The 23,808-nt window shown below is 40.7% G+C and overlaps 1 protein-coding gene across 1 annotated transcript in view; it reads left to right on the forward strand.

The window, feature by feature from the left end:
- prkar2aa (protein kinase, cAMP-dependent, regulatory, type II, alpha A) overlaps positions 1-23,808 on the forward strand; it is a 344,304-nt gene that overhangs the window by 304,459 nt on the left and 16,037 nt on the right. Inside the window, exon 12 of the mRNA XM_069937325.1 lies at positions 14,566-14,719. Within this exon, the coding sequence (XP_069793426.1) occupies positions 14,566-14,719 (154 nt within the window). The remainder of the gene's footprint in view (positions 1-14,565; positions 14,720-23,808) is intronic.

The following is a 23,808-nucleotide window of genomic DNA, read 5'->3' on the forward strand; positions in this document are numbered from 1 at the left end:
TTCATATTCTAGAATTGATATGTTCTTAATATCAGCAAAACTTGATTATTCCCTATTGTATTTAGTATTGGGTATAGAGGATAAGCGAGATGAGATTTTTAGATGGAGATGTAATAGTATGTTATTGAAAAGGAAAGATTTTTGTCAATTTATTAGAGATCAGATAAAACAATTCCTGGCTACTAATGAAGACGCAATGGATAATAAATTTGTTCTTTGGGAAGCTATGAAAGCTTTTATTCATGGTCAAATAATAAGCTTTTCTTCTAAGATCAAAAAGGAATATATGGCTCAAGTTAATACTTTAGAGAGAGAAATATTGACCTTAGAGAGAGCTTCAAAGACGACCATCAGAAGATAGAAAAACAATTTTGTTGAATTTTTTAAAATTACAGTATAATACAGATATATTCTTCTTCTTTGGCTTGGCTTCGCGGACGAAGATTTATGGAGGGGGTTAATGTCCACGTCAGCTGCAGGCTCGTTTGTGGCTGACAAGTCCGATGCGGGACAGGCAGACACAGTTGCAGCGGTTGCAGGGGAAAATTGGTTGGTTGGGGTTGGGTGTTGGGTTTTTCCTCCTTTGCCTTTTGTCAGTGAGGTGGGCTCTGCGGTCTTCTTCAAAGGAGGTTGCTGCCTGCCAAACTGTGAGGTGCCAAGATGCACGGTTTGAGGCGATATCAGCCCACTGGCGGTGGTCAATGTGGCAGGCACCAAGAGATTTCTTTAGGCAGTCCTTGTACCTTTTCTTTGGTGCACCTCTGTCACGGTGGCCAGTGGAGAGCTCGCCATATAACACGATCTTGGGAAGGCGATGGTCCTCCATTCTGGAGACGTGACCCACCCAGCACAGCTGGATCTTCAGCAGCATGGACTCGATGCTGTCGACCTCTGCCATCTCGAGTACTTCGACGTTAGGGATGAAAGCGCTCCAATGAATGTTGAGGATGGAGCGGAGACAACGCTGGTGGAAGCGTTCTAGGATCCGTAGGTGATGCCGGTAGAGGATCCATGATTCGGAGCCGAACAGGAGTGTGGGTATGACAACGGCTCTGTATACGCTTATCTTTGTGAGGATTTTCAGTTGGTTGTTTTTCCAGACTCTTTTGTGTAGTCTTCCAAAGGCGCTATTTGCCTTGGCGAGTCTGTTGTCTATCTCATTGTCGATCCTTGCATCTGATGAAATGGTGCAGCCGAGATAGGTAAACTGGTTGACCGTTTTGAGTTTTGTGTGCCCGATGGAGATGTGGGGGGGCTGGTAGTCATGGTGGGGAGCTGGCTGATGGAGGACCTCAGTTTTCTTCAGGCTGACTTCCAGGCCAAACATTTTGGCAGTTTCCGCAAAACAGGACGTCAAGCGCTGAAGAACTGGCTCTGAATGGGCAACTAAAGAGGCATCGTCTGCAAAGAGTAGTTCACGGACAAGTTGCTCTTGTGTCTTGGTGTGAGCTTGCAGGCGCCTCAGATTGAAGAGACTGCCATCCGTGCGGTACCGGATGTAAACAGCGTCTTCATTGTTGGGGTCTTTCATGGCTTGGTTCAGCATCATGCTGAAGAAGATTGAAAAGAGGGTTGGTGCGAGAACACAGCCTTGCTTCACGCCATTGTTAATGGAGAAGGGTTCAGATAGCTCATTGCTGTATCTGACCCGACCTTGTTGGTTTTCGAGCAGTTGGATAAACATGTTGAGGAACTTTGGGGGGCATCCGATGTGCTCTAGTATTTGCCAAAGCCCTTTCCTGCTCACGGTGTCGAAGGCTTTGGTGAGGTCAACAAAGGTGATGTAGAGTCCTTTGTTTTGTTCTCTGCAATTTTCTTGGAGCTGTCTGAGGGCAAAGACCATGTTAATATTTCCTCTGTTTGCGCGAAAGCCGCACTGTGATTCTGGGAGAATATTTTCGGCGACACTAGGTATTATTCTATTTAGGAGAATCCTAGCGAAGATTTTGCCTGCAATGGAGAGCAGCATGATTCCCCTGTAGTTTGAGCAGTCTGATTTCTCGCCTTTGTTTTTGTACAGGGTGATGATGGTGGCAGTTTTCCTTGGTCCCAACAAAGCTTGAAAAACTCATGCAGTTTGACATGCAGAGTTTTGCCGCCAGCCTTCCAGACCTCTGGGGGGATTCCATCCATACCTGCTGCTTTGCCACTTTTCAGTTGTTCGATTGCCTTATATGTCTCATCCTGGGTGAGGACCACATCCAGCTCTAGCCTTAGGGGCTGTTGAGGGAGCTGGAGCAGGGCGGAATCTTGGACTGAGCGGTTGGCACTGAAAAGAGATTGGAATTGTTCTGACCATCGGTTGAGGATGGAGATCTTGTCGCTGAGGAGAACTTTGCCGTCTGAGCTGCGCAGCGGGCTTTGGACTTGGGGTGAAGGGCCGTACACAGCCTTTAGAGTCTCGTAGAAACCCCTGAAGTCGCCAATGTCAGCGCTGAGCTGGGTTCGCTTGGCGAGGCTAGTCCACCACTCATTTTGGATCTCCCGGAGTTTGCGCTGAAGATGGCTACATGCGCGACGGAAGGCTTGTTTCTTCTGTGGACAGGACGGCTTTGTAAGGTGAGCCTGGTGGGCAGCTCGCTTCTTTGCCAGCAGCTCCTGGATTTCCTGGCCGTTTTCGTCGAACCAGTCCTTGTTTTTCCTGGAGGAGAAGCCCAGTACCTCTTCAGTGGATTGCAGTATGGTAGTCTTCAACTGATCCCAGAGGGTTTCAGGGGACAGGTCCGTGAGGCGGATTGCATCGTCGAGCTTTGCTTTGAGGTTTGCCTGGAAGTTTCCTCTCGCTTCGTCTGACTGCAGGTTTCCAACATTGAACCTCTTTCTGGGGGCTTTACTGTTCCTGGGCTTTGGCTTGAAGTGAAGGTTGAGCTTGCAGCGAACCAGCCGGTGGTCAGTGTGGCATTCCGCGCTGGGCATGACCCTGGTGTGGAGCACATCTCGTTTGTCACTTTCTCGCACCAGGATGTAGTCCAGGAGGTGCCAGTGTTTGGATCGGGGATGCATCCAGGTAGTCTTAAGGCTGTCCCTCTGCTGAAAAAGGGTGTTTGTAATGACAAGCCGCTGTTCTGTGCAGAGCTCCAACAGGAGGCGCCCATTGTCGTTGCACTTGCCGACGCCATGCTTGCCCAGGATTCCTGGTCAGGTTTCTGAGTCTTTGCCGACGCGAGCATTGAAGTCGCCAAGGATGACAACCTTGTCGGCTGTAGGGGTGCGTTGGATGAGGTTGCGCAGGTCAGTGTAGAACTTGTCCTTTTCTGCTGGTTCCACCTGGAGGGTTGGAGCATAGACACTGATGAGGGTGATGCAACGCTTGTTTTGAAGGGGGAGTCGCATGGACATGATTCGGTCCGAGTGGCCTGTCGGAATGTTTTCGAGTTTGGAGGCAATGAAGTTCTTGACCATGAAGCCTACACCAGATAGGCGTCGTTCATCCGAAGGCTTGCCAGACCAGTAGAGTGTGTAGCCCACGCCGCGTTCTTGGAGGCTGAGAGCGGCTATGTTGATGTCAAGTCTGAGGAGTTCATGTGCAATGAGGGCAGACCGATGTTCAGGTCAGCGGCTGTCAGCCTTGTCTAGCATGGTTCTGATGTTCCAGCATGCTAGCTTGAGTTTGTGAGCATCTTTGGAGGGGGAGGACGTGGAGGGGGAGGACGTGGACCTGTCCTCGGGCCTGCGCAAAGGAGCTTTTAGGTGGAGTGCAGTGCGCGCAGTACTGGCCCCACCCTTTACACCCATGGTACGTGTGCCGTGGCCAAGCAAACTGGGACGTGGCAGCGAGGTCCTTGGGTCGTAGGTTTTATATCTGAGTGGCCTTCTCCTATGCAGGTTTCTTACCCGGGCTGGAGGGGTCTGCCTCCCCTCTTAGTTTGGTCCATACTGCCCGGACCGGGGCCGCTCTCCCTGTGCCCTGACTGGGGCCGCCGCCTCCAACTCTCTGCCCAGACTGGGGCCTCCGCCTGCCTCATTCGACCGAGGCCGGGGCCGCCGCCTCCCCCTTGCTCCTGCCCGGATTGGGGCCAGGGCCGCCGCTGCTCTCCCTGTGCCCGGACTGGGGCCGCCGCCTCCCACTCTCTGCCCGGATCGGGGCCTCCGCCTGCCTCACTCGACCGAATTATGAATTGGGAGAATGGGCACATAGTTTTGACATGGCAACTGAAAACAGAACAGGAATCTAGAGTTATTACTTCTACCTGAATGAAAAAAGATTGTGATTCATACAAACCACAAGATGTAAATAATTCATTTTATCAATTTTATATGAAATCACAGTTGGTAATAGAAGATCGTAAAATTTAACAATTTTTAGATCAGGTTAGTTTACCAAAATTAAACAGGGAGGAGCAGAAAATTTTAGGTACTTTTTTGGTAGCTGAAGTTGTGAAGTTATATCCTCATTACAAAATAATAAATCTCCAGATGAAGACAAGTTTGCGTCTGAATTTTACAAGGAATTTAAAGATGTTTTGATTCCAGAATTCATGAAAGTTTTGTTACAATTGGATCAGACAGGAAATTTACCTGATTCCTTCAAAACAGCTATTATAATGGTTATTCTTTAAAAAAGGTAAAGATCCATCATCTTATAGAGCAATATCTTTATCAAATGTAGATTATAAAATATTAGCTAAATTGTTGGCCAGTAGGTTGGAAAACATTTTGCCAAAATTGATTGATAAAGATCAAACGGGATTTATAAAAATAGAAAATCAACAGATAATGTGACCCAGTTGCTTAGCTTAATTCATCTAGTTCAAAAGAAAGGTACCACCAGTGTTGCTGTAGCGTTAGATGCAGAGAATGCTTTTGATAGAGGTGAGTGGGACTTTCTCTTTAAAACACTTGCTAAATTTGGATTGGGTCAAATATTTATAATTTTGATAAAAACATTATTTTAAGATCCAAAAGCAAGGGTTGTGACAAATGGTGTTAAGTCTGACTATATTCAATTGACTAGATCAACTAGGCAAGGTTATCCATTATCACCTGCCCTTTTTGTATTGGTAATTGAATCTTTGACTGAATTAATTAGAAAAAACCCAAATATTAAAGGCATTATGACAGGTACTAATGAACATAAATTAAGTTTATTTGCGGATGATGTAATTGTATACGTGACTGATCCTGAAAGATATTTATGTAAATTACAGATGCAATTAGAACAATATGTCAGGATACAAGGTGAATTGAGATAAAAGTGAAATAATGCCTTTGAGATTTGGTGATTATACTCAGTGTCAACAAAATACAAAATTTAAATGGCCTGAAGGACGTATTAAATATTTAGGTGTTCGGATTGACAGTCAGTTAGATACTCTTTATAAAATCGGGTGGTCTACAACTTCCTAATTTTCAATACTATTATAAAGGAGTCCAACTGCGTTTTCTTTCCTCCTTTTTTGAGGAGAGGGATAAAGTGGGGTGGGTTAATGCTGAAATGAATAAAATAGGTGATCAAAAGCCTGAAGAGGGATTATATAAATGGAATGAAGTGTTATTGACTGGGGAAGTAGATACACCAATATTGATACATTTGCTAAGAGTTTGGCATAAGGTATATAGATTAATGAGAATGAAGGGATATGGATTAGCAAAATAGATTGATGTCTTTTACATTGGACAATAAGAATTTTGTTGACTGGTCAAAGAAAGGATTAAAGTTTATTGAAGATTGTTATCAAGGTAAACGTTTAATGATGTTTGATCAATTGAAAACTATTTACGGAATGCAAAATACTACAATATTTGGATATTATCAATTAAAGGCCTCTTTGCGAGAGAATTTGATTTCACTATATTTACCACCACAAGATGATGAAGTTGAAATTGTTATAGCTAATCCAAATCTTAAACAGTTTATATCGGTTATGTATCTTTTATTTCTAAGAGGTGCTAAGAAAAAAAGACTTTCATAAATCCAGGCAGAGGTGGGAAGATAATTTGGGTGTAGTTATAAATGATAAAAATTGGGCCCAGATATGTCATGACAGTATGATAAGTACAATAAATGTTAGATGGTTCAATATAATTTTTTGCATCAGTTATATATTACACCTCAAAAGCTTAATAAACTGAAATTAAACTTATCAGATAAATGTTTTTGATGTAAAACATGTTTTTACATTCCACGTGGACATGTCCTGAATTGAATTCGTTTTGGACCAAATTGATCGATTTCCTACCACAGATAATAGGGACTCCACTTCTACAAAACCCTATGCTATTCTTACTAGGAGATATATCAAAGGTTTACCCAGGATCTAATTTGGATTGGTCTCAGAAGGAGTTTTTAAAGATTGCATTGGCAGTTTCTAGAAAATGTATAGCAGTTTCATGAAAATTGGAAACAGATCTAGTACTTTGGCATAATGAAATTCAAGGTTTTTTTTCCTTTGGGGAAACGAATTGCATATAATTTAAGGAACAAGTACAGATTTTTTTGAAAATTTGGTTTTCATATATGCAAAAGATTGGTGTGGTTACTTTATAATTAATCATATTAGGATTATTAGCTAATTTGGGGTAATCTATCACTTCCTGGCCTCATCTTATGCTGCAATATGCTTATTTTATATTTTATTCCATATTAAAGGTATAATTTACATTTATTATAATTTTTGCAATTTTTATACATATATACTTATTGTTAGGTTGTGATTAACATATAGTTTTATAATATCCATTATTATTAAATTAGTTTAGTCCTCTTTCTTTTTTTTCCCTTTTTTCTCTTTTTCTTTTCTTTTGGGGTTTTTCTGTGGGAGGGAGTGGATGGGAAAAGGAGAAAAATGCAAAAAGGCATGTATGTTTTTTCTTGACTAGATTAAGTTTGAAATATGTTTGTAATTTTGAATACATGTATTAATAAAATAAAATTTGAAAAAAAATTAAGAGTTTGTTGCTAATGAATCTGTGTTGGACAGAAAACACCTGGTGTTGGAAGATGCTGTCCTGGTTTTTCCAGCTAGATCTGAACTGAGATCAATTGTGGAAAAATTAGTGCTAAGAAATCGATTGCTAGGATGACAATATCATCTTTTTCTGTTTACACCAATTTCTCCATACTCTGACTTTCTGTGAGATGTGACTGAAACTTTAGATCCATCTTTTTATTTTGTACACTTGCTCAGAAAACAAAATGCACCCAGCATGTTTTGGATGAACACCTTCATTGCCTTTAGCATTTGTAATCTTGTGTGACTTCCAAAGGACCACTTCAGGAACTAAGCTAAGCTTCCACCTTCTAGTGAATCCTGAATTCTTTGCAGCTCTGTGTGAATATGGCTGATAATAGTGAAATAACAATGTGTTTTGCTATTTCATGAGCTCTGGGTGTGAGCCCAAGGTTTGTTCATCTGTCAGATCTAATCCGGACAGGGAGATGAAATGTTTGCAGAAATTTTCAAATTTGCAAATGAATGGGAAATTAGTGGAATTGGGTTACTCTGTGAGCCAATGTGGACTTGATGGGCTGAATGGTTTCTTGTGTTGTATGGAAATGTGGAATGAAAAATTACAAGTAATTTTCAATCTATTATGAGCAGCATCTGAAAAAATGTATTTATTGATATAAATGTTTTTAAGTTAAAATCTGTTGCTTGCATCTGAAGATTTTTCTAGAGAGCTTATTTCAGTTTGTGAACAAGCAGTGGATAAAATGAGCACCTGGATGAGTGTAAAGATGAGCATCTTGGTGAGTATCGAGTTGCTCCGCTATCTGCTCTTAACCTGAAGCAATATTTTATCTTCCAAGATAGCTTTTGATTGATGACTGTGAATAACAAGTTCTGTCCCAAGAAGTGCTTTGCCAGCTGGCTCAGCTACACCCAGAAGCAAAAGATTTTAAATCGGTGCAATGTTTGGAAGCATTGAAAAAAAAATACAAAACTTATTAAAATTTACCTTACAATTCATATAAAAAAACATTATTCAAACTTGTTTTTTTTATTTGGAGAAATAAAAAGTACGAATAACTTGAATGCAATAAACTCAATCTAATTAAAGGAAAAGAATATCAACTGAAACTTGGCCATCTTCCTTGTAACTGCTGCCAGGTTTTTTAACTTAGATTTTCCATCATATTTGACAGAAATGTATGTGAGGTTGACACAATTGCAGTTCAATCACATAACAGCAGAGAGGATTGAAGAGGAAATATTGGGATGATGATAAAGGGAAATAAGAGATTACAGATGCTGAAAAACTGGAGCAACACACAAAATGCTCAGCTCCTCCTGCATTTGTATTACTGAAGTTGAAGACAGTTCAATTTAGATATTGGAATCACACTTGTCTAGGTTTCCTTGGACCCTATAGAGTTCAAATCCACAACGTGCATCTTTTTGCCCGATAAATTCTCTGACTGGATGTTGGCCTCCCTTTCAGCACAGGCCTCTGATCCCAAAGTGGGGTGAGGAAATTGCTGTTTAAAATCTGCAATCAAGATAGGTGAGGGAGGGAATTTTCAGGGTAAGGTTGGGTCAAAACCAGCCTTCTACTCCTGAGATGCAAGATCTTCTTCTCCTGGAATCTATCCTTGCTTTACTTTTGCTGCTTTGTTTCACAAAGATTGGGAAATCTAGCTACTTACTGTCAGCTTTAAACTTGGGGCAGCCTATGTCATTAAAATATCTAAGTGGTCTTTGTGAAATCTGGAGAAGGTCGCTTACAGTTGGGACTTGTATTGAAATATTAAACCCAAATCGGTTGGATTATTTCTATGTTAATATTTTTATTATTTGGGAATATTTCAATTGGATTAGAATACCGACGTTCCTTTGTTCATTTTTGTTCTGTATGAATGCTTTTAAAAACAATGTTAACAATATTTATGAATAGTTGATGCTTAACCCAGACATGACCATCTGCTAGGTAAATGTTAGTACCTTTACCCCATTTTCAATTTTGTCTTGTATCCTTTCTCTTGAAAGATTGATTTTAAACTTGAGAGGAGGACAATCAAATTTTTTTTCCTTTATCCTAATGAGTCCATCCCATCAACACCAGACCCAGACACCTCTCCCCCAACTCCACTTCAATCAACATTTTCGAAGTATATGCTTGCTCTTTTCAGAAAATTGCAGGTGTTAAATTAATGTGGTATTTTACAAAATTAACTGCTGGTTATATAATACACAATGCTTTTTTTTCCCCATTGAATCAACTACCTGTTGACTCAGTGGTGCTTTAGAGCCAAGAGCAATTTCATCACCTCCCAACTTTGCACGTCATTTTTCATTGAATGAAATAATTTAATTTTCTTGGACAATGTTCCATATTGCTTAAGACAGAAAGCAACATAAGGTAGCACAGTACCAGGCTGATGAAACTGAATAGATAAGACCATATAAGAGCAATTAATGACTAATCTTTATCACGTAGTGAGTAGGATGACCTACTTTGATTGCTTACAGTTCGTATGTTTTCAAATTGATTTACTACAAATCCATCTCAATATTCACCTGCTGTTTTTTTATATATGAATATGCAAGGAAGTCAAAGTTTGCAAATACATTGAGTCAAGTGGACCAATATTTTAGCAGCTCTTAGAGGCAATCCAGGGATCTCTTTGTTGAAGTGAGAGGGTGGACTCATTTTGAAGTACGAGATCCATGACTCCAACATCATTCATTAATTTTTAGTTAGACGAGGAAATCTTAGATTCTGCGGCAAAGTCCTATTAAAACATGAAATGCAACTTGTGTGAAATCCTATGATTCATTTTTCCCTTTCAAAAAATAATGTGATAAATCCAGGAAAAAAACACTGGTAAATGTTTTGAGCAAAGCTGACTTGCATGCTTCAGAATTAAGTTTTCTATTCCATACATTCTCTTCTGTTACTGAGTATTGCAGAATATCATTGTTATTCATGTGAAATTAAATCTGAGCTGTCCTGGTATATTTGCTTAAAGATTGATGAGGGAAGACTGAAAAAAATGGCAGTGCTGCCAGAGTTGTTGTGATGCCGCTGTGGAGCCAAGAGAGCAGAGTGCAGATACACAGCACTGCTCTGAAAGCTTCAACCACCCCGTCCTAATACCAGCAGCTCTGTACAGGTGTTAAACAGCCTGTTAGAGGAGCCAAGGGTGCTTTAAAACTAAAATCCTGCACCCTCATGGTCTATGCCCAAGATGGTGGCACCTGTGCTTGGCAGCGACCATGAGAGGCTGCAGACTCCAGAGAGCAGCAGACAGACACAGAACACCAGAAATGGGGAGAAGATCCCCCACCCCACCGTTGAGAAGAAGCAGGAGAGACAACCGTACAAGACTGGCCACGGTGGCAGACCAGTGAGGGGCTCAGCGACTGAGGACCCAGACAGGCTGCAGGTGATTTTGCGGTTGGGGGATCTGCGCAGGCTGCTGGAAATTGGCTCAGGGGAACCAGGTACCGGAGCTGGGATTCGAGAGTGCTGAAGGTAATGTGCCCATAATGGCCTTGGGAGCTGCAGGCTTCCTGATTGTGTCGGTGGCTTGGATCTGGAGCTTGGGTTGCCGATGGATTGAACAGAAGTCTGCCTAGCTGTGGGAAAACTGGAGGAAAATCTATGGACACTCAGTGACTCTATTTTGCTTCTCTTTCTATCGTACTATAAGGGGCACTGGGTAATGCTAATGGCGACTCTTTGTCTGCCTTATGTTCTGTACTATTACATGACAATAAAAGAAACTTAAATCTTGAATGTCACAGGACACAGTACACATATCCAAACCATTGTCAACACATTTATACAGAAAGACTACCGGTAATTCAATTTTTTTACAAATAGTTAATTTTACTGAGGAAGCCTTACTCATTAGAAGCAGAAGTAGGTGAAGTGAGATGGCAGTTGCATATTCTTTAATTCCAACAATAAATGCAGTATCAATGATAAGAAATGCAATGACTCCTGCAAACCTTGGCCATTTAAAAATGTATAAAATCAAATTGTTCTTTAAGTCATAGATAACATCAAAGGTCTCAGAAAAATCGCAATTATCTCTGTGACTAAGCTGCCAACTTGGACATGAGTGCATATTTCTCGGAGGTACTGAAACAGTAATGTAAACATTCAGTTAGTTGATCACAGTTTTTCTTTCACCCGTCTGTCCGATTGACAATGGGGGATTTAAATTTGTGACATCCAGTGGCAAAAGAGTAAATGAATATTTATCATTGTAAATTTCACAGTGCAAAAATAATTAAAATAATGCATATTGAAATGGTTAAAAGGCATTCTTCTATTTTTACATTATAATCCTAGTTCAAAATTACTTGAGTTTTGGAGTTCACAATTTGATGTTCGTGATTTTTTTTAAACCAAGATTATTTGGTCCACATGTAAATCTATTCTACAACAGGGGAATGATGAGGTCAGCTTTTTACAAGGGAACATGTCATGATGAATGATAAAATCTTTGTCAGAGAAGAAGTCACTCAAATGAAAAAAGCAAAATGTGATGATTCCTAGTTCATTCAGGTTTGTGTTTGAGGATGTTGCAGGATTTGGTGGCTTTTTAATAAAATTACCATAACTATTAGATCATTATTATCCTTCCAAGTCCCACTTCCCTGCACTTGGACCACATCCCTCCATAGCCTCCACCCTCCCATCCATGTACTTGTCCAAATTTTTCTTGCATGTCAAAATTGAGCCTGCATTTACCAATTCAGCTGGCAGCTTGTTCCACACTTCCACCACTCTCTAATCCCTTTCAAACTTGCAAGTGATCCCAGGAATCAATTGCCAATCGGTCTTTAAAGTGCCAAGTCTGAAAGCAAAATCAGTGTCAGATGATGTTGTCTCACTCCGTGGATTGACTGCCTCTACCCCAAGTTCAATCCCCGGCATCTGCAAATGCCGGCGTTGCAATCAGGCTAGTGTGAAATGGGTAATTGCACCAATAGAAGATAGAACAGTCCTAAGCCCGGGGATGGCTCCTTGCAAGTGTCCCAGTTAGAAGTGGTCGTGTGAAAAGCCAAATCCCCATTCCTATTCCGGGACACTGAATGGCCAATTTAGTGGGATGTGTGAACAGAAGTGTGAAGAAGTTCTCCCTAATGTTTCCTTTAAGCTTTTCCCCTTTCACCCTTAACCCATATCCTCTAGTCTTTATCTCTCCTAACTTCAGTGGAAAACCTCATTTTGCACAGGAGTTACCTAATCTAATGAGTATTCCCAGAATTTTCAGTTTTTGTTTCTAAATTTATCTATCCTCTGACTAAAATGTGATGCATCTATTTTGTTTTTATTCAGCCCCTGTGTTGCTGATGTGCAATACATTCTGAAGGAGGGCTTTGAACAAAATAAATCCATCAGAAAACCACAATAATAGATTTTCAATAAAGTGTATATTTCTTGAATCTCAATTGTGTATGATTGTTCAAGCATTTGACTGTGAACCGTGCTTGGCAAACAAGATAAAGGAACATGTGTGCTAAATTAGCTATTGCATTATTAAAATTGTCATGAATAGGTTGAAGTGTATGAGGAAAAAGCACCTTTACTTTCTGCTAATTCCAATTTTCAATGAAAGTGTTATCTTAGATCGCAGGAGCAGTGTTAAAGATGACTGTTTCTCATTTAATGCCTTCATGCCACTAAATTGCCAATGACATCAAGAGCATCGTCTGAGGTGACCTTGCATATAAACAACTCTCTCATTCCTAAACTTGGAGACAGTGACAGCCTTCTGGAGTGGTTTTTGCCCAGCGTCTTTAATTTAAGTCAGATTATGTGAAATTTTGTATCCTGTTTAATCCGAAGTATTGCATCTGTTTAGTAACAAATCTGATAATTCCACCGCCACAGCTTTGCCTGCGATTGACCCTATTTGAATTCTGTTGAACCTTTGTTGCCTACAAACTCAACAGAGTAAAATTTGCCTTTTTATTGACTCAAAGTTGTACAGCATAGAAACAGTCCCTTCAGCCACCTTTGTACCTATCAATAACAATACACTGGACTTCATTAATTCGATATTCCTCTGTGTCTTATTTATTCAAGTACCAATTTAGATAATTTTTGAAGGTTGTTGCTGTCCCTGTTCCATCACTCTCTTTGCCAGCTACTCTGTGAGAATTTTCCCCTTTAAAATTTACCTCTCACCATAAAACTTTGTCCTCTAGTTTAGTCGCTCCTATTGGAGGAAACAGGCAATGGCTATCGATCCTATCAATGCATCCTCTAGAATATTTTGTGTTTTATTTAATCCTTCACTCATTGTTAGAAGATTGCAATGCACAATGTTTAATGTCTTAATTTTTATCCCAATTTTGCTAAAAACGTACATTGCTATGCAGAAATCCATAATCATGCATATCAAATGAGGACGTCAACCAATACGTTGTGCTTAAACTTGCTGCTCAAGAACTGCTAATTTGTTCAATTTCCCCTTGATCTTTGCATTTGCAAATACCTGTACCAGCAGTTGCTGCTGTTCGCATGGAATTCTGGTCTGTTATCTTTCCACAGGTGAACACCATGAACTCCCCAACCTCTGACTTGTATGCTTGAAATGGGATTGCATTTACCACATCAGATTAGTGGTCTTTGTTACCAAGACTGCTGAGGTTTATCAAGTAGCTACACCTCCCTGCAAGGCTGTATCATTAATAATTTTTAAAACCTCAATGAATGTAAGATTGGTCTAAATTTTCTTTGCACAGCAGTATTGCTGACTTGGAGATTTATAGCAAAGAACTGAATTATACTTGCAAATTGACCAAAATCCTATTTGGGAAACAAAACATAGAAAATGCTTGGTTTCATATTGATGATTTTGTATTTACTGTACTAGAGTTCTTTTCCATAACTGCTTAAGCATATTTATCTTGCTTTGCTGTAAAACGAATGAATGTATATCTACTGGGTCTTGACACAACACCAAAGATGTATGGATTATAAGATGCTGCTTTTTGAACTTTTAATGAAAACTTGCAAGTCTTTAGTCATGAGCTGTGCCTTTAATGTATTTGGAGAGATTTTTTGGGCTGTTTCATTGTGTCAATCTCATGTCCCTACCTTTGACATTTTGTGCTTAAAAAATGAAGTGAGAATGTCAAGATGGGTTTGTGGAATTTTTGGCTTTGCAATGCACCTTGTCTTACTGAAACATTTTTTATCAGATGCGTTGGTGGCTGGCTTTTCTTTTATTCAAAACAGACTAAAATTTTAGACCATTGCTTTGCATCTTCCTTTGATTCATTAATTCATTATAAAGGTCTCTATATGTTTTAGAATTTTGACATGACAATATTTGGTTTTGCTCATTTGTTTATCTTTATTTTTGGTTGCTGAATACTGCAAAAGCAATTCAGCTGCCAAAGGTACAATGCATCTTATGCAAACCATCAAATCTTTGAGGTGTTGGATTACAGAATCTTGGCCCCTCTGAAATAGAACATACTCTGGTCTCTGATTAACGTCCATTTATCCCACAAAAGCTCAATAGAATTATGATTAAATTTTGGAATTTGCTGAAGACTTTACTGAATGGTGAAATATTTAAACTTAAATAATGAATTATGCAAGAAATGAATTTGTCAAAACCCTCAAAGTTCTTTTTCTTGCATCTTTGTTTGACAGAGGTACATATGATATATATGTAACAAAGAATGGGCAGTCTCAGCTTGTTGGCAAATATGACAATCACGGCAGCTTCGGTGAACTGGCATTGATGTACAACACTCCAAGGGCTGCTACTATCATTGCTACAACAGAAGGAGCTCTTTGGGGTCTGGTAAGTGACATTAAAGCCACACAAATTCAAGGAAATCTGCCAAACATTATTGAAATCCCAGTGTTTTTTTAAAATCTGATTAAATTGTTTTTGTATTCACTTCTTTAAAAGTTCTGACTTCTGAAAATGTATTTATTTTAAATTGAAGCAAGTCTTATTTCTTAAGTAATTAAAGAGATGCATCTCTTGGTACATTACTCATAGTTTAATGATGAGGAAGAGTTTCTCGCTGGGGTTGGGTCTGTGGCAGTGTTCACAAGGTTTTGGTGGGGCTATAGTTGGCTTTTAACCTGATCCCTAAGGAACCAAGGACACAAGGACTGAATAATCAAAAACACCTGAAACTGTCATTTGGCTCGAGAAAACAAAATGTTGCATAAGAACAGCAAGGATATCAGTGTAAAATATAATACCCCATGTTTACTGTATTTCAGCTTATTTTCCCTGTCTGGATAGAATTAATACTGGGAAAATACTGGAAGGAAATGAATTGTTGGGTCAGATACAAGCAGGGGATGGGGGAAGAAATTACTTCCCGAGAAAATAGTCTGTACCACTATTTTCTGCCATGTCATTCATGCATGTGTTGTGAAATGAGAGTTGAGGAAAAATGTTACAGTGCTGTAGTTACATTTTTCCACCACATCAGTTTCATAAGAATACATTTTAATTCAGCACTCCAGATTTTTTGCATGTGGTTTGTGAATCTATAAAGGCGATTCTTCCATTGCCTGATCTGCTGTAATGTGGGTGTAATGTGGGTTTCCTGGTAAAGGTTTCAGAACCAAGTTAAAAATGTGGTTCACTTAACTATTTGCTTTGTTTTTGCATTTTTAATGCAGTGGAAATTTTCCAATCTACTAAAGAGCAAATCAGGCAAAAACACCTGGTGTATTACAAGCAGGGGATGGGGCTGTCTGTTGAGATTAATGCAAGGATGTATTGTGGCTATTTTAAGTTAACAAAATCTTAATGTGAAACACACTGGAGCTGCTGTAACAGTAGCACTGCCACTGGTGCGGACCAGGGGAGTGTGGAGCCGCAGAACTACCCCATTGGGTCCTACTGCCCAGTCCTACTGCTGACACCTTCCTACAGGCTTTCAAGGGCCTTTTAAAGGAGCCAACGGTGTTTTAATTAAATTCCTGCGACTGGAGGGGGCCCAAAGATGGTGACGCCTGTGTTTGGCAGTGGCCTCAAGGGGTTTTAATTCCAGTGGAGCAGAGGACAGGCACAATGCACTAGTAGCGGGAGAACGTCCCCATTGAGAAGGAGAAGCAGAATCGTCGACCCTAATCAGTGAGGAGCTCTGCGACTGAAGGGCGCACACAGGTGGTGAGCTGTTTGCGACTTACAGGCGAGAAATCCACACAGGCTGCAGGCTGCTGGTGATGTACTCATGAAATCCAGGTGTCAGAGCTGGGATTTGAGAGAATGCTGAGGGAAAGGAAGACTCCCGATGGGCCCTGGGCTCTGAAGGCTTCCTTATCATGTCAGAGGCTTGGATCTGGGCTCAGGTTGCTAATGGCTTGAACTGAACTAGAGTCTTGGGTGGGTGCTGAGGCCGTGTGTGAATGCATGGACACTTGGTGACTCTGGGGGAGCTCCCTTTCTGCTTCTCTTTCTCTGACTGTAAGGGGCGTTGGACAATGCTAATGGTGAACCTTTGTCTGCCTTATATGGCAGACTGAAGACAATTTTGTGCAATACTACATTTCTGTTTCCCCACTCCACCTCTCCCATCTTCATTCGTCCAGCATCCTGTTGACTCTTTTCCCCTCTCTCACCCCTTTCCCCACCTCCTATTTTTGCTATCTTTCCTTCCCCTCTTAGTCTTGTAAAAGGGTGCCAACCCAAAACATTAATCAGCCTTTTCACACCACATTGTAAAATGGAGATTCCCTGGAAATTTTCCCGGGAACCCTCCCATGAACCTGCAGTGTGAAAAGGTCAGCCCGGGAATTTTAAACGGATCTGCGGCCCCAGGAAAATTTCCTGAACCACCCGCTCCCTACATTGTGAAGAGTCAAATGTCCAAGCAGGGAAGCCTCATGATGTCAGCGCTTGAATGCTGTGTCATGTAGGTGATAAAATTAAAAGTTACTTACCGCCAGAGAAGAGCGGACCACTTCGGCCCATCGCAACAGCATCACAATGCAGGATAAATGGTCGAATTCATTAACCATAATCACTCATGCGCCTGGATTTCCCAGAGCGGTTCCAGCTGCATGAGAGATTATGGGAAATAAAATAGGTTATTAATCCTGCATTGTGCCACCGTCGTGACATGCTGAAGCGAGCCCGAAGCATGGGGGTGGCTGGGCGACTGGCCAACGGATGGCCGAGATGGGGTGGGAGGGAGCGGGTGGGCAAGTGACCAACCTACTGACGGATGGGAGGGAGCAGGCAGGCAACCGACTGACCTACCTACTGAGGGCCGGGGCGAAGTGAGCAGGCTGGCGAGCAACCTACCGATGTTTGGGAGGGAGGGAGCGGGTAGGCAGGTGAGCGACAGACTGACTGATGGACAGCTGGGAGGGAGCAGGCGGGTGAGAGACTGACAGAAGGGCAGGGAGGAGTGGACGGACAATTGATGGACGGTGTGGGAGAATATACTCTTACTCCTATGAGTGCATAACGTGTCATTGGTTTGGGGCGGAGCTCCCCCTAAATTGCCAGGGAGGCCAAATTCCCAAGAATTTGGACCATGGTGTGAAAGGCCCGGGAGGTCCTGAATTCATGGAAATTTCTCCAGGACAAAGTAGGGTACCACTTACCTGTGGTGTGAAAACTCCTAATTGTCTATTACTCTCCATGGATGCTGCCTAACCTGCTGTGCATCTTCAGCTTCTCTGTTTTCTCAAGAGTCCTGCATTTGCATTCTCATGATGATTTAAGTGTTACCTGATAATTGCAAGAAATGTAGCAAAGATAGGTGGTATGTGAGTGGAAAGGTTGAGAATCACTATTCTAGACCCAATTGTTACTGAAATAATTTGCTTGAGAAAAATTGTCATTGGCCCATTTCCTTTGGAGTTATGAAACCATGCACATAACGAGTCACTTAGGGACGATTTAAACAGTGGTTTCCAAACTTTTTCTTTCCATCCACATACAACCTTAAGCAATCCCTTACTAATCCCAAAGCACCTATGCCATAGGAATACTTAAAGATGTATGTGAGTGAAAAGAAAAAGGTTGAGAACCACTGGGTTAAATTGTTTCCAGCTATGTGAATTACATTAGACCAAGAAGTCACATTTTTTTTTACCATATGTAATCCATGTAGCTATCAGAATAGTGTGTACATTATGTATTGTCTATGCCTATCGCTTAAAAGGTGCATTGCTGCACCACAGAATCGGTAGACAATACTCTAGCAGTGAATTGTAGATACGTAGTATATGTGTTTGGGTGTTCAGCAAACAGTTCATTGAAATTAATTCGTCAAAAACCACTTCTTACTTAAAAATCAGAGGAGTAGAACTAATGAAAGAAACTGCAGTCATTTCTCTCATCAGAGTTATATTGCCAGAAAATGTTTCACTTGGCGGTTAGCTACACAAAACTTGTCCATAAAAGCAGTCAGTCATTGGGCTTGCCTTCTCTGTCGAGAATTAGCTTCGTCAATACATGCACCCTAGCAAAATGATTAAGGACCTGAGGTTACAGTAATCCTTTAATTTTGCATCCAGTTATTTGCATTATTTAGGTTTACATTTTTTTTCATCATGTAGATTTTAACATGGTCAATTTGAGATTACTGATTTCCTTTGCCACTGTCATGTTTTTTTCTTTAATTGGGGTGTTATTTTAGTAGCAAGAAGTATTTTCTAAAACATTTTATTTGCATGGTGGAATATACTTGATGAGCAAACTAGAAGACCTTTCCTTTCATCTAAGAACAGTGTCCAACTATTTTTTAAAACAGGGATAGGCATGTGGAAAATGAGACAGGAACACCCTAGTATTATAAAATGGAATGAAGGCAGTAAAGAAGAGATTTTGACATGGAAAACTAATGAAAATTTATAGATGGAATGGAGAAACGGGAAGAGTCAAAAACATAGATGAGAATTGTATGCAGGTCTTCAAACAGTGATGGTAGTGTTGGGCAAAGTTTAAATGAGGTAATTATAGGTGAATATTGCAGGCATATTATAATAGTCAAGTAATTTTATCAAAATATTGTGTGGTAAAACCAAATTAACAGTATTGGCAAGGATGATTCATTGGATGAGCACAGAAGAGAGTGTTTTCTAGAATAGTAGATTGAGAAATGAATGAGGGCATGAGTTATTTTGGATCTTCTAATGGGTAATCAGGAAAAGTTAAAGGGCTTTACAGGAACAATTATCTATAAAGGTTGAATGTTGTACAGTTTGTTCATGATGCTAGGCTATACTGTTCCATGTTATATATGTTAAATATTCCATCTTGTGTATAATTTCATGAAGGAAAACACATTTGTAATATGAGACCATTGGCCAAATGAATGAATAAAGTTGTGGCAAAATGTGGGAAAATTGAAATTATTAACTTTGGCAAGAAAAATAGAAAAACATTTTGTCTTGATGGTGGGAAATTAGAGCTTGAAATACAGAGAGATCTGGTCCAAGTGCATGATTTGCAAAAGGTTTGTGTGAGATGCAACTATTAATTCAGATCATTATCATAAATTGTGAAAGCAATTGATCTTCATCAGGGAAGGTGCACTAGATGCTATCTAGAATGAGTGGGTTGTATCAGGAGGAAATTTCAGTCCAGTTTATATCATGTCGCCTCCCACTCTCTGAACACCAGAAAATACAAACCTGACTTGTTTGTCCTCCACATTGGGTTACACCAATGCCATATTCAAAGTACAGAGTACTTTTGCAATCATTTGCTTTCACAATTTACGATAACGATCTGTTATCCTGTATTTTGTTTTTGGGTATTATATTTCTTTGTAAAATTTATTAATGGAGCTCCTTTTTTTAAGCTTGTCAGGTTGTAAATGACAGCTATTGCCAATGGAAGTGCAGCAGAAGGGAGTAAGTTTGAAACTTGGGACTAATTATATCAGAAATAATAATTTGCTCTCCATTTTAATATCTTGCATTATTTCATTGATATAATCATATAACAATTACAGCACAGAAACAGGCCAATTTGGCCCTTCTAGTCCACACTGATCCAAGTACCCTCCTCTAATCCCACTTACCAGCACTCTGCCCATATCCCTCCATCCCCCTCCCATTCAAATACTTATCCAACTCTTTCTGAAATGACAAAATTGACCCTGCCTCCACCACCTTTTCCGGAAGCCCATTCCACACAGTAACCAGTCTCTGAGTAAAGAAGTTCCCCCTCATGTTACTCCTAAACCTTTGCCCGTCAACTCTCAACCCATGACCTCTTGTATCCATCTCTCCTACTCTCAATGGGAAAAGCCTTTCCACATCAACTCTATCTATCCCTCTCATTATCTTTAACACCTCTATCAAATCCCCTCTCAGCCTTCTATGTTCCAAGGAATAAAGACCTAATTTGCTTAATTTCTCCTTGTATTCCAGATGCTGAAACCCAGGCAACATTTTTGTAAATCTTCTCTGCACTCTCTCTATCTTGTTAATATCTTTCCTATAAATCAGTGACCAGAACTCCACACAGTACTCCAAATTTGGCCTCACCAATGCCTTGTACAGTTTCATCATTACTTCCCAACTCCTATATTCTATGCACTGATTGATATAGGCAAGCATACTAAAGGCCTTCTTCACCACCCCATCCACATGCACTCCTACCTTCAGGGAACAATGCACCGTTTTTCCTAGATCTTTCTGCTCCACTGCATTCTTCAATGCCCTCCCATTTACCACATATGTCTTGCTTTGATTATTCTTTCCAAAATGAAGCACCTCATACTTATCAGCATTAAACTCCATCTGCCATCTTTCTGCCCACTCCTCTAAACAGTTTAAATCCCTCTGCAATCTTTGAAAACCCTCTTCATCATCCACAATTCCCCCTATTTTAGTATCATCTGCATATTTACTAATCCAATTTACCACCCCATCCTCCAGATCATTAATATATATGACAAACAGCAACGGTCCCAATACCAAACCCTGAGGTACACTGCTTGTCATCGGCCTCCATTGTGACAAACAATTATCTACTACTACTCTCTGGCACCTTCCTTCCAGCCACTGTTGAATCCATTTGACTATCTCCAAATTAATACCCAAGAACTTAGCCTTCCTAGCTAACCTCCCATGCGGAACCTTATCGAAGGCCTTATGAAGTCCGTATAGACAACATCCACTGTTCCACCCTCATTAACATTCCTAGTCACCTCTTCAAAAAATTTAACAAGATTGGTCAAACACGACCTTCCATGCACAAATCCGTGTTGATTGTCCCTGATCAGACCCTGTCCCTCCATATACTTATAAATACTATCTCTAAGAATGCTTTCCATCAATTTACCTACCACAGATGTCAAACTTACAGGTCAATAATTGCTAGGCTTGCTCCTCGAACCCTTTTTAAACAAAGGAACCACATGCTCAACACTCCAATCCTCCAACACTCTACCCATCTCTAATGACATTTGAAAAATCACTGCCAGAACCTCCACTATTTCCTCACTAACTTCTCTCAAGGACCTGGGGAAAATCCTGTCAGGACCTGGAGACTTATCCACCTTTATACGTTTCAAAAGCTCCAGTACTACCTCTTTCTTAATCACTATAGCCTCCATATTTACCCCCTTTGCTTCCTTTACCCTGCACAGTTCAATATCCTTCTCCTCAGTAAATACTGAGGAAAAGAAATTGTTGAAGACCTCCCCCGTCTCTTTTGGCTCCACACACATTTGTCCTTTTTGATTCTCTATTGGACCAATTTTATCTCTCACTTTCCTTTTGCTATTTACATATTTGTAGAAACCCTTTGGATTTATTTTCACCCTGCTTGCTATAGCCACCTCATACCTTCTTTTAGCTTTTCTAATTTCTTTCTTAAGATTCTTTTTACATTCAATATAGTACCCAAACATCTCCTTTTTTCCCTGTTTCTTATATTTATTGTAGTACTCCCTCTTTTTTTGCACCAAGTTTCCAATATCCCTTGAGAACCATGGCTCTCTCAAACTTTTAATCTGACCTTTCAACCTAACAGGTTTATAAAGATTTTGTACTCTTAAAACCTCTCCTTTAAAAGACTGCATTTCTCTATTACATCCTTCCCAGAAAACAAATTGTCCCAATTCACCCCTTGTAAATCCTTTTGCATCTCCTCAAACCTAGCTTTTCCCCACTCAAAAACCTCAACTCTGGGCCCAGACCGATCCCTTTCCATAATGACCTTGTAGCTAATGGCACTATGATCACTGGACCCAAAGTGCTCCCCCACACATACCTCTGTCACCTGACCCATCTCATTCCCCAACAGTAAATCCAACACAGCTCCCTCTCTAGTTGGTACCTCCATGAATTGATGTAAAAAGCTATCCTGCTCACATTTTACAATCTCCAACCCATCCAGCCCTTCACGGAATGGATTTCCCAATCTATATTTGGAAAATTAAAATCCCCCACAATCACTACCCTATGCTTATTCCAAAATCTGCTATCTCCCTACTAATTTGTTCCTCTAAATCACGTTCCCCATTCAGTGGTCTATAATACACCCCTATAATTGTAACTTCCCCTTTCCCATTCCTCAATTCCACCCAAATAGCCTCCCTGGACGAGCCTTCTATTCTATCGCACCTAAGCACCGCTGTAATATTTTCTCTAACAAGTAGTGCAATCCCACCCCCTCTTGCCCACCCAGTTCTATCACACCTAAAGCAACTAAATCCAGGAATATTTAGCTGCCAGTCACATCCCTCCTATAACCATGTTTCACTAATCGCTACCAGGTCAAACTTCCAAGTGTCAATCCATACCTTCAGCTCATCCACCTTCCTTACAATGCTCCTAGCATTAAAATATATGCATTTTAGAGATTTCCCACTTTTTACTTCCTGTAGGCCCCTATCTTTACCAACAGCTCTCATGATCTTTTGTAATCGACCATTGTCCATCTTCGTATCGAGCATCCCCCTTTTCTATCACCTGCCTTTCTCCCCTCAAACACTGTCTACAAGCTTTCTCTGATTGCACTCTAACCTTCTCCTTGCTATTCTCCTTCATTTGGTTCCCTCTCCTTCATTTGGTTCCCTCCCCTCCAGCCATCCTGAGTAACCCTAGCAAACATCCCCGCCAGAATCCTGGTCCCCCTGATCATTGCTTGATGTTATTTAGTGTTAAATGAAACTACTGTATTTGCAATAATTAGCAGAACCAAGAAGCAGAGCAGAGAGGTGTTTCTTTGCCTTTGAGGCCTCATAGGTGGGAGGTGCAAAGCTGTGGTCTGTACTGCCACCACTGGCTGAATTATAGAATTACAGCATGATCTGGGCATAAAGAATTTCTGATTTTTCTACAAATGGGCAAAAGAGTTGTCAATGAAAATGAGCCTTTGTTGCACATGAAGCTCCAAGATCTTTACAGCACCACAGTAGATTTCTTGTGGCTTTGCTGGTGATGAGGATAAAGCTTTGTAATTTTATGCCATAATCCTGTTAACAAGGAAAACCCATTTGCAGTGATTGAATATCAAATTCAATTAAAATGTTTGTTGGGATTTTTACTGGTGCCTTCAGAATAGAATTTCACAATTAAATCATTCTACTCTAAAAATGGTAACAAAATAAAGCAATTGTATAGTCCTTGTATTTTCTTTCTTTCTTTGGCTTGGCTTCGCGGACGAAGATTTATGGAGGGGGTAAATGTCCACGTCAGCTGCAGGCTCGTTTGTGGCTGACAAGTCCGATGCGGGACAGGCAGACACGGTTGCAGCGGTTGCAGGGGAAAATTGGTGGGTTGGGGTTAGGTGTTGGGTTTTTCCTCCTTTGCCTTTTGTCAGTGAGGTCGGCTCTGTGGTCTTCTTCAAAGGAGGTTGCTGCCCGCCAAACTGTGAGGCGCCAAGATGCACGGTTTGAGGCGATATCAGCCCACTGGCGGTGGTCAATGTGGCAGGCACCAAGAGATTTC

The sequence above is a fragment of the Narcine bancroftii genome, chromosome 5 (assembly GCF_036971445.1).
Source record: "Narcine bancroftii isolate sNarBan1 chromosome 5, sNarBan1.hap1, whole genome shotgun sequence".
Taxonomy (NCBI): Eukaryota; Metazoa; Chordata; class Chondrichthyes; order Torpediniformes; family Narcinidae; genus Narcine; species Narcine bancroftii.